This window comes from Ascaphus truei, chromosome 15, assembly GCF_040206685.1.
Source record: "Ascaphus truei isolate aAscTru1 chromosome 15, aAscTru1.hap1, whole genome shotgun sequence".
In the NCBI taxonomy this organism is placed as follows: Eukaryota; Metazoa; Chordata; class Amphibia; order Anura; family Ascaphidae; genus Ascaphus; species Ascaphus truei.
This window is the reverse complement of record NC_134497.1, coordinates 15,675,730-15,691,509: the sequence shown is the minus strand read 5'-3', so window position 1 is coordinate 15,691,509 and position 15,780 is coordinate 15,675,730. Positions and strand designations below refer to the sequence as shown.

The 15,780-nt window shown below is 40.7% G+C and overlaps 1 protein-coding gene across 3 annotated transcripts in view; it reads right to left on the bottom strand.

Annotated features, from left to right (window-relative positions):
* Positions 1 to 15,780, bottom strand: part of NDRG3 (NDRG family member 3) — a 63,653-nt gene that overhangs the window by 22,507 nt on the left and 25,366 nt on the right. For all 3 annotated transcript variants that reach the window (XM_075571780.1, XM_075571779.1, XM_075571781.1), the window contains exons 4-6: positions 8,896 to 9,001; positions 6,675 to 6,795; positions 3,853 to 3,915 (exon numbers count right to left, since the gene is read on the bottom strand). In XM_075571780.1, coding sequence (XP_075427895.1) covers positions 3,853 to 3,915; positions 6,675 to 6,795; positions 8,896 to 9,001 — 290 coding nt within the window. The remainder of the gene's footprint in view (positions 1 to 3,852; positions 3,916 to 6,674; positions 6,796 to 8,895; positions 9,002 to 15,780) is intronic.

Here is a 15,780-nt window from a genome sequence, read left to right as displayed (position 1 = left end):
ACTCTCATTGCTGCTTTAAACATGTTGAAGCATAACAAAGACATCATGTTTAGAAATGCTGATAAAGGTGGAGCCCTTGTGGTTTTATCCACCCTACAATACAAACAGGAGGCATTACGGCAGCTAGGGAATCCGGAACAGTATAAACTTCTTAAAAAGGATCCAACACAGGACTTTATTAGTCAACTAGATGAAATTATTGAATTTGGAAAGATACTTTGTACATTAGACAAACATGAGATTGAATTTTTGAGAAGTCCACATCCCGTGATTCCGGTATTCCACCATCTCCCAAAGATCCATAAGTCACTGGTCGACCCTCCTGGTCGTCCTATAGTGGCAGGTATTGGATCTTTGGGAGATGGGTTATCGCGGTATGTGGACTCTTATCTCAAACCATTGGTACTGGCATTACCGTCATTCATTAAGGATTCCACGGACCTCATGGTAGATGTAAAGGATCTGGTCTGGAAAAAAGAATACAGGTGGGTCACCCTTGACGTGATCTCTCTGTATTCCATCATTAATCACGATCACGGGTTATTAGCGATCACGCACTTTTTAAATTTATCACATCTGTCCACTTCACTTTGCACTTTTCTATTAGAATCTATTAAATTTTTATTAACTCACAATTATTTCTTATTTGATTCACGTTTTTATTTACAATTATTAGGCACTGCAATGGGCACAAGTTTTGCACCATCATATGCAAACTTATTCATGGGGTTATGGGAAGCACAATATATATATCACAGTAATAATTCTTATCGTTCACAAATTATTTACTATAAAAGATTCATCGACGATCTCATTATTATATGGGACGGCGATGAATCATCACTTGTAGCATTTATAAACACACTTAATATCAATAATGTTAATATCAAATTCACTTATGAACAAAATATAAATTGCATCAATTATCTGGACCATCTCCTTTACATAGACCATGACATGCTAATCCAAACTGACATATTTCGCAAGCCAAACTCCCGAAACACACTACTGTCAGCCAAAAGTTGTCATCCACAATCTTTAATCAAAAGTATTCCGAGGGCCCAATTTGTAAGGTTGAGACGGATATGTTCTGATGACGAGAATTTCTCTTTGCAGTCACAAGCACTATTTGAGAGATTCCAAGCCAGGGGTTACAAATATACAGATATCCAGACAGCATACGAGTACGCTATGACTTTGGATCGCCCTGGAATCCTCGATAAAAAGAAAAAAGACAAACATCATAAGGGGTACATACAATCTAAGAGCAAGTATAGTGATATGAGTCCATTATTCATCACGACTTATAGTCGCCAATCCAAGCTTATATGCGACATTGTGCATAAACATTGGCACACCCTGTGCCTTGATAAGGATATTGCTGAGTTTACCTTGAAGGGACCAAAATTTTCATTCCGTAGGGCTAAGACACTAGCATCACACCTCTCGCCAAGTCACTTTCAAACTAAAACTGATCTTAAAAGAATTGGTAGTATTCCTAAAGGTTTTTATGCATGTGGAAATTGTTCCATGTGTAAATATGTTCATAGTACAAAATTTGTCCAAACTGACACCAATGGAAAAAAATATTTTATTAAAGAATTTTTGAATTGTAATACATCCTACACCATTTATCTTTTGAGATGTGGTTGCAAAAAATTGTATGTGGGACGAACCATTCGGCCAGTCAAGACCCGCATTGCCGAGCATGTCAGGCTTATTAAAAAGAATGATGTATCTCATCCAGTTCCCAGACACTTCTCCAGATGCCCTAAAGGGGGAATAGCCAACTTTTCCTATATGGCAATTGAACATATCCCTTGTAACGCTAGAGGAGGCCATAGAGAGGGGGTATTAAATAAACAGGAAATGTATTGGGTGTACACTCTGAACACCCTCCATCCGGCCGGCATCAATCAGGAGTGGGAACTGAAACACTTCCTGATGGGGTAATGGCTAAGTTTTGGGGTAGGTTCACAGTGTTCACCCAATTACATTGTGATCTGGGAGGTGACATATTAAGTTACTGTCTGTCATGCGGTTGCCACTGTATTCATGGATATGAATTATGTGAATAAATTGATAAAATGTTTATATCCCTTTATAGTGAATCTTGATACTGAAAATGCCTTATAAGTACTGAAAAGATTTATAAGTACTAGATATATGAAATCCTTTGTTATACATCTGTATACTTCCATTAATCGATATAGCTTTATATAATAATAATGATGCTGGTAACTTAAAACATCAGTAGTTGTGTTTTTAAATTTATCCATTATATGTTCTGTTTTGTTTTTAAGATTTTTCATGTGTATGTTGTAAATACCTTGTTGTGCAGCCATTGCTATGGGGATTGTTGTGGAGATAGTTATCCACTTTAATGAGTAATCTACCACAGGTGATTTTTAAATACGTTCCCTGTTTCTATTGGTGGCATACACTCACCACTCCCTATATCTATTTGGCTGCCATACACTATCAGCACTCTTTGAAAAAGTCCATAGCCTGGACGAAACATGTTAGAGTGGTTGCCTGATGTTTGCTGCTAGCGATCAATAAAGTTTTTTTAGACATCCATGCGTTGGCTGCTGAAGTTGCTGTGAACCACGGACCATCCTACCCCCTTCTTGCTGCTTTAAAGCAGTCTGCACAAAGCCTCTTGGCTTCCAACGCTGGCTTTTCACATGCTGCACACCATTTAGTTTCTTTTAGCAGCTTTCTTCTTGTGATGCAGGGACTCTTGCGCCCACTTAGAAGTTCCTTCTTCAGGTTGTATAACCATAGCACTATGGTGAAGAGATATCTTTCAGTTCCATATTAATCAACTCATTTTTTTCCTTCTCTCTAAAACTAAGGACTCACCTCGTTTTTGTAAGTGACCCTTTACTTCCCCCAGCTTCCTTGCTGGCTTCTAGATTTCTTGCAGCTGATTTCTCCTGTCAACCGGGCGTTCCATGCTGAGGCTGCTTATCCAGGACACTTTCGCACAGCTCTGTGTGCCGCCGCTCTGACGTCAGCGTCAATCCGCCCAATAGGAGCACTTGGCTCTCGCGCACACGGGATCATAGCGCGTGCTCACGTTTGAACGTGCGTGTGCTATGCCCCTTCATGAGACGTCTTGCCGGTCTGTCTCCCCCACTCCGCAGCGTTCCAAGATGCCTCTGCGGTAAATTATATGAGCCTCCGATCTGCTCTACAGACCTGCTGTCTGCCCGCCGCGTTCAATGACGCACCCGCAGTTCTGCCTGGTCGCACGTGCCTCCGTCTTGCAGACCACCCACGGTGCGTCGACGGAGCTTCAGGAGGAGAGAGGTCGAGAACCCCTGGCGTGACTAATAGCTGCAGTCCGGTGAGTCCTTCAACAAAATAAACTCTACTCCTAGCTGTAGGACAGGAAAAAGACTATCGCCGGTAGTGGGAGGGGCTTTTATGGCCTACCTGCAAGAATTCAATTTCCTGTCATACTCAGCTGGGGATAGACTTGACCCTACGGTGCCCACTGGCATGGTGAACAGGAAATTATTAAAGACTACTAATTTCCATAGAGGCAAATGGAAGCTCAGTACAGGAGTTCGTATTATGAATTATTCAATGAGATATTACTTGACACCAACCGAGAACCGTAACCGCTTTAGAGTTAGGCATCACATTTGAAATGGTTATATGTTCATATATTATGAACATTTAATATTGGAATCCATTCATTCATCGAATGTGTCACCCCTTGTTCTGAACAATTGAGCTTCATTATCGAAAAGCTCCGTAGAGTTTGCAGAGCCTAACTGCCGGTTCATAAGAACAGCTTTTATAAACTCAAATAAAAAGGTTGTTAGGAAGATAGGAACCTACTTTAAGTGTGTTAAGACAGCAGGTAACATTTCAGCAAGTTCATCCATTGTAGGGTATTGGTACCTGCAACACAAGACAGAAGTAGCACGGTTATCAGAAGTTACCAGAAACCCTTCCCATCATCAACAACAAAAAAACTACCTCAGCGCCGAGCTCTTTGAAGCAGATTGCCAACCTCATTTAAAAAAAAAAAATTCCCATACCGATTATTTCATTTAAAAAAAAATAAAAAAAATGGCAAAAGCCTTCAGTGGACTGTTCACATGGCAATGTATGCGGTTCATTCTCACTTGCTCCACCATACAGCGCTTTTCCATGCAGACTTCAAAAGACTCAAAGAAGCCGGTTAAAAAAATCGGAGACTCTCGAATCATGGATTTTTGAAATCACAAAAGCGGGGAGTGGGGATAAGCAGCACAGATCACTTTGGTTTAGTCTAAATCTTCAGGAATAGAAACCCCATTATCTAAAAATGGAGTGACCAAGAAAACAGAAACAAGATAGGTGAAAATAGACATCTCTATCTCTCTCTCTCGACAAATCACCCAAAAAAATCTACTCGCCGAACAAAAAAAATCTACTTGCCACCTTGTATCACACGTGTGCTGCTTGGGCCAATAGGAGCTCGCCACGATGTTAAATCCACTCGCCCGGGGCGTGCAAATGTATAGGTTTGTCGAACACTGCATATACATATACATACTGTATATTGAACTGCACCCCTAACATTAAAATCTAGAATTCTATAAACTGCATTAAATACAAGATCATTTACATTGGCAGGCTGTGATACATTTTGGATCATAGGGCCTTCAAAATCAGTATGCACTGTACGAGATCAGATTTGCAGAAATTACAGCATTTAACTTGACTTCCCTTTATTAAGCCACTTGCCTTATTTTGACTAGCATACATGACTTATTGTGGTATTAAAGCTGCAGTTCAGCCTTTTTTTTATTTTTTATTAATTTTTTTACTTCAATAGTTTTATGTGTGCAATCTCTAATTACCTAAAGAACTGTATAGCTGTCAGTCAATTCGTTCTCCATGTATTGATAGGTCGAAATTTGGTGACATAATTAGTGAAGGGATCTGTTTATATTCTGCTTGTCTGTCAGTGGAAGCTCATGAATATTCATGAGCAATCTTGCACTCACACGTGCTAGGGGGAGGGCAGGGCTGACAAAGGGGTGTGCCAGGGCTTGTGACAGGACATGAAGGGGCAGTGCCTTAGCAAATGGCTGTTAAAATAGAATACAAGAAAATTGGTCTTTCAAAGTTGTTTTTTTAAAAACAGAAAATGCTAAAAGTATTTTTTCTTACTACAGAACTGATTTATTAAAAAAAAACACATGCAGGATATTGACTGAACTGCAGCTTTAAGGGCTGTATTGATTATTCCACAGTATGGGACGCATGTTTCTGTGCTTGCTGCTCTTTACAGGTCATCTCTAAGGGTATGATTAGCAAATGCCTAAAAACCGGCACACGCAAACCAGAACAAAGAGACAGCTTGGACTACAATATTGATGGACTGGTGACCCTCAGTTTTGTTATTTAACCATTTTCCACATTATTACTGGTTTTCACCACTTTTTGAAAATTTGACATTGAACTTGGTATTATTTCACATTTATACTATTTTTTTGCTTTATTTTTCTTCTTTAGAAGCACCCGTAGAATGACGAATTACACTTTCCAATATTTGTATTATTCTCCACATCGCTCCACACTTCACTTGTTACCATTTAATTTATTGGGATCAACACATTAATGTTTTTAGCCCTATTTGAAGTCTGAGTAGCGCTCACTTACTGGGTTATAAACAGGTTCAGTTGCCATACTGGTCATTTCATTCTTAATTCATGGCTGCATATACTGTCCATAGGACACCCCATAAGAAGTGATATATTGTGGACAGCGTACACACTTCTCTCTCTTAAATGAACAGACTTCTGCTTTCGCACATAAACCACAAAATTATGCAGTTAATGAATTAAGAACCACGATCGCCCCTTAAATGTATTATTTTAGATCCTTGATGGAGAATGAGCAAAAGTAATTTCTAAACAATCCACTTTTCCATTAACGTTCCGTTAGCAAGATGAGCACAAACAGCATGATGTTCATCATAAGAGCATGCAGCTCTCGTAACATTAATTCACTTATAACCGTATTGTAGGGAATGAATTTAAAACGTCATCTAATACTGCATCACTTCCTCCAATCACAAATTTGTGGTTTATGTACAAATCTAGCCGAAATAACTGCCCCCGCAACTTGAGATTGCCGGGGGGGGGGGGGGGGATTTGGGGGGAAGCACATTAATCACAGGAAAGTACCAGCGGGTTGCACAGTTTAGTGAATTGGTCTAGAAGCAGCCGATTTCCAAGCACTGAGCCTCTACAGCTGAAATCTTTTCCATGCGGCTCTGGAGACGGCGGTTTCGGGCTTTATCTTTATGAAGTGGGTTAATCCGGTTTCTTACAAGAGGCACAGATCTTTTGGGAGAAGAGGATAACCACCTGGTGAAATTATTTAACCCATGGAGAACGGAACAATGTACGGTACCTGTATTAAGCACACATTTTGCTACCTCCAAGAAGACTATTGGAATGACCATCTTCTCCCCCAATGCCTCCTATAACCACTTCCAAAACACTAATTGGCTTACGTGGAACCTGGCACATGGATGCAAAGTGATGCATCTGTTGGGAGACACTTTACACAATACTGATTAAGGGTTATATGTATTAAGTACCATACTGTATGTGGAACACAGTGGCAATGTTTAGGGAGAATATACTTGTAGAAGACCTTACCCAGGTGGAAATGCTGCTGCTCCTTCCTGCTGTCCTGGGGCATCAATATGGCACACTGCAAAATGCTTGGTGATTTCATGCATGTCTTCAAAGTTAAAGAGTGTATTAAAGCAGGACTTGTCTGCACAGCACAACGAAGAATAAGAATAAAGGAGAGAAAAGAGGAGAGAGAGATTTTTTTAATACAGGAAATGCAATGACATTCATATACATTGCAACTTTAGATAACAGGAGCATACGTATAATGTAAATAAAGTATCCATTCAGCTAGGTAATTTAACTCCAGTTACACATCACTGCTAAAGAAAAAAAAGTCTTAAAATAAAATTCCTCCTCATTTCCATTATCCCTTTCTGCTATTACCAAGTGGTCCCTCGTACAGGCAGAGCCAGCGGTGATATCACAAGAGGTTACAGATGAGCAGAAAGCTACAGGACACTAAACATGGCAGCACACTAGAAACCCAGGGCCATTACAATGGATTATTTGGCATGATTATTTTAGTGATATTTAGGTCGTCTTTGATACTATCGGAAGTGATTACGTGATCGTTCCCGTCACCGAATGACTGGAAGGAGTCGTCCTTCCGTTGTGCGCTCCTCTTACCACCTCTCCTAGAAAAACTAGTGGTGTTATGATGTGGCTACTACGTCATGGTGCACCTGGGAGTTCTATACCCAATGATGTAGTAGATATGTCCAAAGGGCACCCAAAGAGTTAATATCATTTCATGTTAGTACAATAATCAAATCAATAGTGAATTTTATATTACTTGAATACCTAGAACCTCTGGAGTCTCTCTTTAGAGTCTCTGGACATCATACAACACAGGCTAAAAACTTTTTGTATTGGAATAACTATAAAATGGTATCTTCTTAGTGGTGTTAAAGTAGGTTTACCAGCAAGACTAATGCAACAAAAATGATTAACTCTTGGATTGATCAGGTTCAATGTGTTATCCACTCGAGAGCGCCAAAGAGATTACAAAGGAGTGTCTTGTTGATTTTGTTGCTCAGTTTAGAGCCCTCAGACCTAACACATGACATTGTTCCCCCAGATGACAACACATCTCAGGATAAATCAGAATATCACAGAATTTACAAACGATTCAGCTTATAATATATCCCAATTTATCACACCAGAAAGAACCATCAATATCCCAAAGAGTAAATATAAAGTCCAAAATCAATATTTTGTTCGGATTGAAACATTGAAAAGGGCAAATCCACATAATTTTCACCTGTGTTGGATCATATAGGGCAGCAACAGGTGTAACAGGCTTTATGGTCACCTCTAATGCGTTGGTTTATGTTGTCACCAACGCTGCCACCAAACCCTATGCAATCTGATCTTCTGAGTTCCAAAGGAACTTAGGCGCTCCATGTACGACAGTGTGGAGCAATGGGAAATCCTCAACTCAACTCCAGTCTGTGTCCCTTGTCCTAGCTACCGTGTCCTACATGTAACTTCCCCAGACTGAAAAGCCCAAGGCTTACATTGATGGGGGGGAAAAAATTAAAAATACAAAAGCCCTTCCCTCTAAAACACCTGTGTCAGTAAAGCAAAAAGGCTTATGTGTCACAGAGGTGGCTGGGTAGTGACAGGGCAGCAACAAGCAGGCCATGGTTGAGTTCACAACCACAGCTCACCGTGGGCAGCATAGGATGCTCAGAAAAACACCAAAAAAAACCAGAGTATCCAATGCCAGCCGATGGAGGCGGCATATTATACAGTTATTTCAACCAGCCGACTTGCAATCCTCTTGCTAGGATTGGTCCAATATCCTATGGTTATGCACAGTAATGGAGACGCAAGACAACTAGATTTTTCTAACATTCTGCATTCAGTGATGGATACTCGGGGGGCGAAGGACACCTAGGCATCCCTAGGCACAACAATGTTTGTGTGAACAAGGAGGATGGGTACACCTGTATGAACTATGGCAGGTACCCTGTTAGAGCTCAGAATCAGTGTTTTGATGGGATTCTGTGGCAGCGATAACAAAACCAACACATCTTGTCATATCCCACCAGAGTGAATAATAAAGCCTGCTACCGCTGCATACCATTTCAAAGGTTTCAGCTGTTGCCATGAAGGCTATAATGCCTAGCACTGTATGGCAGATTATTTAAAAAAAATAACCTGACCATTTTCATAAGCATTAAATACCCCTCCCCCAAATAAATAAAAAAATAATCATTCGTAACCTCAAAAAACTTACGGTTCAGGCCAATGTCATGGAACGTGAGTATCACCGGCTTACTTCCTTTTGGGCTGCCGTACATGGTGACGTGTAGCACACCGTGAGCCGTTTCAATGTCATGTTCCTGAAAGAGAAGGGAATAAAATAAAGGTTATGGAAATGTGAAGAAACAATAAAGCAAAGCGGCAAGGTGTGGCGAGATAAAAAGGCGGCAGCACATGGCTGGCCGCGTTTACTTTGGCAAACAAAGTAACTAGAAACCGGAACAGCTCGTGCGTAGAAAGGGCGATAAAAAAACCGGTAACGATATGAAGTAATTTATCGCAATAAATTGCCAGTAAAAAATAAATAAATAACTGTAATCATCAAAAGGTCTTTTTACTCCCTTCCTCCCAGACATTGTAGGGGAAGGAGGGGTTAATGTGTTCTAACAGTCCAGGGGGAGCATATGGGGGAAAAAAAAGACAAAAAACACAAGGCACAAAATCTAAGTGTAGATGTATAAGGAACCATGAAAAGGTGAGTAAACTTGACCCTATACCCAGCCTACGTACAAGAAGCAGGAGGTATCAAAGCAGTGTACATATAGTGGTACAAACACTAATGGCAGGCGTGATTCTCCTCTGTGTCACTCTCAGCAGGTATGCGGACATGTGTTATTGTGGAGAGATATACATGTGGGGAGATAGGAACTTCATAGTGCAGATCAACGAGTATAAAATATTCCTTTATGTAATATATAAAAAACGCACTTACAATAGTGCTAAAAAAAAGCCAAGCAAATAGACTCAAACAGGTGAATCACACTGATGTTAGTCTCACCGCCTCTGGAACTCGTGCTTCTCCTGACGAAGCCACACCCTTATTCGGGGCGAAACGCGTAGAGTGGGAGGACCTCCGGGACGCAGAGCAGCAGCTGGTGTACATGCTGACAGTCTCCAGCCTTAGGAAATAAATAAATCGGGGGAACGTGACGTCATAGCCGCGACGGACCAGGAAGTGGATCACCTCCGCAAGTGCACCGAGCACGCTGAGAAGCACGAGGCGGTGAGACTAACATCAGTGTGATTCACCTGTTTGAGTCTATTTGCTTGGCTTTTTTAGCACTATTAAGACAATAAGACATTAAGTATATATTTATTTCACACGGGTGAATTTGCACTTAATATTTATTGTCACTATTAGTAGTTAGCGGAAGAGGAAGAGGAAGAAGGACACGTCCATTCTATGCTAAATTTAGACAGATTTTCCACCCCTGTTATTCATTTGGTGGCTCTTCTCTGCACTTCGTTCCATAATGTCTTTATGGAGAGGTGTCCAAAATTGTACTCCATATTCAAGGTGTAGTCTTACCAATTCTTTTTACCCCCTTCCTCCCAGACATTGTAGGAGAAGAAGGGGTTAATGTGTTCTAAACAGTCCATATTCAAGGGGTAGTCTTATTTATTCTTTGTAAAGGGGCATAATTATGTTTACTTTCCTTCCATCCACTCCCCGTTTAATGCAAGATAAGATCGTGTTTGCCTTTGCAGCCACTTCATGACATTGGGCACTATTGCTTAGCCTGCTGTCCACAAGCATTCCTAATCCTTCTCCATCACGGTTTCCCAAATGTACCCAAACTTGAATATTTGCCATTACTTCTACATTGTTTGACATTACCAAATCCAGTAATGCCCCTCTCCTGGTTGGCTCCTCAATTTGGGTCATGGTAATTGTCTTTTAGCACACCCAAAAAACAACGGTTTCCTTTAGTTGTAATGCTAATCTCATTGCCCCAGTATGTCTGGATAATTAAATGTGGCCAATATGCAAACATGACCTACAGTAGTTTTGCTGCCTTCGCCATTTAAAAAAAAAAAGTATTTGTTTCCTCAATCTCAAAGATATTTGGTGGTTTATCGCATGTCCCTACAAACATTTTCTTTGTACTTTTACCACCACTGCTAATTTCTATCCATAAGGGCTCTACATTGTCATCATGTCTTTAATAAACATCTTCCCTTATAATTGGATATTAAATCGGGTTTAACAAATAAACACACTCCACCGCTTCTATTTGCTCCATGGAAATCCTCCCGGGGGAGGTCTATACGCCGCACAGCCGTAGAGGAAAGAACTTCAGAGAAGGCTGATGTAGTGACTAATAAAAATCTTTAATGACACAGTGTGCAAACGGATCTTCTGACGCGTTTCGGCCCGTCAGGCCTTTGTCAAAGAGTGATCCGTTTGCGTGAGCAGCATACCTTTGTAGCACGTGGAAACTGCAACACCTGTGTGTAAGCCCACTTGGTGGACTCAAGAATTTTACATTCTTTGCGGTTGAACACGTCTCCACTTATGCTAGAGGAGGCGACAGATTGAATCGGCTAAATAAAAAAGAGATGTCATGGATCTTTTCCCTGAATACATTGCAGCCCCATGGCTTAAATGTTGAATGGGAATTGAAACATTTCCTTGGTGAATAGTCCACATACATCTTTGTTCAATTATCTATGTATTTATATATATATATATCATTTATTATATGTGTCTTCTTTTCTTCCTTCTTCATTCCCATCACCATTACCTGCCCCTCCCCCCATACACCCCTCCCCAACCTTCCTCTTCCCCCTCCCCCCCTTCCTCTTCCCCCTCCTTCCTCTTCCCCCTCCCCCCTCTTCCCCCTCTTCCCCCTCCCCCCTCCTTCCTCTTCCCCCTCCCCCCTCCTTCCTCTTCCCCCTCCCCCCTCCTTCCTCTTCCCCCTCCCCCTCCTTCCTCTTCCCCCTCCCCCCTCCTTCCTCTTCCCCCTCCCCCGCTCCTTTCCCTGCACACACTTCCCACCTCCCCCCAACCCCAACCTCCCCCCAACCCCAACCTCCCCCCCCCATCTCTTCTTCCAAATTTTTTTTTTTTTTTCTTATTGGCATTTTTTTCTTATTGGTTCTTTTTTCTTATTGGCTCTTTTTTCTTATTGGCTCTTTTTTCTTATTGGTTCTTTTTACATTACTTTAACATGCATATTTGGCTGTAATTTCCATTTCTGCAACATTTACCAGATAGAGAATTGATATATGATATTTGCCTCTAAATAATGATGTCATGTTCCCTTCACTATCTCCTTTGATATTCTGTTTCATCCATCCGGGGTACTTTATAACATTGTTGACAAATGTTATTATGACTTTACTACATGTGTGCATATTGCTTTAATCAATTTTGTTTTTAATGTTGACCAATTGATCATTGATTTCTGTTTTACATGTGTCATATTAGTTTAGGTCATATGTTTTCTTGTACAACGATATGATTGGTCATTTTATCTCTATCACGGTTTTTAACTCTGTATACGAAGGGTGGCAGTGGTAAGGCATACACCTGTGGCCCATTAATTCTGGGCTTGCACACAGGTGTTGCAGTTTCCACGTGCTACAAAGGTATGCTGCTCACGCAAACGGATCACTCTTTGACAAAGGCCTGACGGGCCGAAACACGTCAGAGGATCCGTTTGCACACTGTGTCATTAAAGATTTTTATTAGTCACTACATCAGCCTTCTCTGAAGTTCTTTCCTCTACGGCTGTGCGGCGTATAGACCTCCCCCGGGAGGATTTCCATGGTACCACTGATTGCTGCCTGCACGCCGGGCTACCACTGGTTTGCCTGCGTTCCTCTGCCGAACCCGGAAGTCCCGGCACTGCCACCGGTCAGGTGACCACCCACCGCGACGGAGCGGGTGCAGGGTTGGCGGACGAAGATAATGCTGATCCACACAAGCAGCCAGCACTAAGTTTACTGTGTTATACAGAGGAGTCTTGTGCAGCAGGATCAGCAGCTTCTACAATCAAGAGGACAGATCGGCCACGATATTACATCCCCCCGCTGAGAGTTTTTCTTGCTTTATCTCAAACTTCATTGGTGCTTATGGTAAGCCAGTTGCTGAGAATTATCTGTTTGATGGCTCTGCTGGGGGGTAGTGGCGATCATAATCCCAGGTTTACGTTTTAGCTACCAATTAATAGCTTCATTAACACTTTCTGAGCGCCTGGTGGGTTAACTTTTAGTTCACCCGTTTCACATTTGTGCTATGTTACAGGCAGCTTGAAAATACATTGAAACGGAGGACATATACTAGTCATGTTACAATCTTGGAACTTATATGGAAGCATAAATGATTCCTCCCTACTTAATTAAAAGGCTGATGGTGACCAAGAACATTTGATTATATTTGAACATGAAAACAAGAGGGTTGTGATGCTCTCAATTGTAACCAGTCCTGTATTGAACATCCAATATTGTTTAAGTCCACAATGGGTTAATCTGTATAACGATAGAGTGCCCCCAATAAAGTTGATTCACAACTGGTGGGACAGACGTGGAGTCAGCCAGACCCTCACTAGATTACAGTGTTTCAAACCCAACCAGTGTTAAAGAAATGAGTGGTCAATGACCATGGTAAGCAGGAATAAATGAAAGGCACTATGGCTCTTTACCTGTACTAGTACGAAACGCGTAGGTGCGTTTTCCTGTCCGTTTTCTGTGTGTATTTCCAGCATGCAATAAACCTGACAATATTTTTTCACTTTTGGAGTGGCCTGGCTGTTTCTTGTTCCTGATTTATACTCTCAGGACTCTCTGGCAGTGCGCTATCAACGCTCTCTATTATATTTGAACACCCGGATATATACATTTACATCTTGTTCTTTATTTTTATTTTTAAATTAATTTTTTCATTTTTTCATTAAATATCTATTGTTTATATTACATATTTTCTATCCATCATTATGGATGAAGATCAGGAGCCAGTGACTGAACTACCCACTACTTATGTACAAAAATGTGAAATCCTGAAAGAGTTAAAACTTCATAATTTTGATGATGTGTCAGGAAATATAACTTGTGAGAATGCTACTGATCTTATTGATCATTTTGTCAAACTGGAGAGACTTTTAACCCAGGCCATTCGTTTATTCTGGGACATCACAACCCTGGAAAACTACTTAAAAGTTAAGCGTATCCCTAGATGATTGAGAATCAAAAAAATGCCATCTTTTGGTTTTCCTAATAAGGAGTTTCAATTCCAGTGGAGGAAGATACTGGATGAATGTTCCAAACAACTTATGGAACTAATTGTTGTTGCCAAAGCTAATGAGAAAAAAGTGTTAACATCTGATATTGATTCTATGAAAAAAGAACTGTATAGATTTAAAGATATAGATAGGTTTTCCCATAATGACAAAATCCTCCTGCAAAACATTGAAAAAATGGAGAAAGGGGTTATAGAAAAGAAACAGGATAAATTCTCCAGAGATAGGACTGACTATGAAAAAGGTCAGGTCTATGTCTGGGAGAGACCTGTTCCCACTAGGGACTTTGTTAGAACAAGATATCCCTCCCAATCTACACCACGTAGATGGTCATCAGAGGAGGAGATTAATGTTCAAAAACCTAACACTAGATCTATCTTAAAATCACCACACATAGATCGCAGACAGAGTTTTGATACTGATTCCTCAGACTATAATGACAGACCATCTGTATATTTTATTGCACAGGATAAACACACCGCCAAGGATTCAGAGGGCGGTTACTTTGATAGAACATATATGACAAATTCTAGAGAAGATCGTTCAAGATCAACATATCCTAGTACAGACACTACACAGTCAAAAAAATTAAAAAGTGCAGAAGGGGCAAGAAAGGTAGAAAAACCATACGGGGCAGACAACAAGAGGAAACAATACTCTTAGATTCAACATCAAATAATGTCATTAATATTTCTGATTTAACTTTAACACCATCTCAAATATTATTACTTAAAAGGCCTCAACGATGCCCCTCACGAGAACTTTGACCTCTTTACAACAATAATTGATTTGCAAAAATATACACGCAAATGGGCTCTTAAAAAATTGTTTACAAAAAACAGAAAAACTCTTCAGCCTTTGACTAATACGTCTGAAGTCACTGATGATATTGTTGTTGTGAGAAAGGTTCCAACCTTTTCTGAGAATACATTTGAGTTTGACATGCAGTCCCTATATGAAGAGGGATGTACTGTAGAAGCTGTGGATCCCCCTTTTTTCGGCCATATAGATTCTAATTTGAGAAAACGTTCCTTATTTGTTCCAAACAATACGAAGGGTCCGTGTGTGTCGACCTTTGAGAGGTTGGTGGACAGAGATTTGAGGATATTGGCCAAGGGCTACTCTTTCTCTGATTCATTCCATACACCAGACAACCTCACCTTACAAGAAAGATTGGATCTAGATTTATTGAAGACCAATACAGACATCAACATAAAAAATGCCGATAAGGGGGAAGCCATAGTTGTGCAGTCGTCCATTAAATATCGGGATGAGGCTTTAAGGTTGTTGAGTAACAAAGATTTTTATGCTACACTCAAGACAGATCCGACAAAGGGGTTTCTTTTGGAGCTTCAGAACTTATTAGAACTGGGTGACACTTTGTTTGTTTTATCTAACAAGGAGAGACAATTCCTGGCATGTGAGTTTCCCATAATTCCTGTGTTCCACCATCTCCCAAAGATCCATAAGTCACTGGAGAACCCTCCGGGGCGACCCATTGTCTCCAGTATTGGATCTTTGGGAGATGGTGTTTCTCGTTATGTGGACAAATTCCTCCAGCCTATTGTAAAAACTTTACCTTCGTTTATTGAAGACACTACGGCATTATTGGTCTCTTTGGAGGATGTAGTTTGGAAGGAGGGATACCCATGGGTCACCATGGACGTCACGCCATTATACACTATCATTGAACACGAAATTCGGGCCATTAATCACTATCTCCAACTCTCTACACTTTCTATAGCACAAATCACTTTTATCACCGATTCTATCCTTTTTTTACTCACACAATTATTTCCTTTTTGATTCACAATTTTTTCTTCAAAAACAGGGCACAG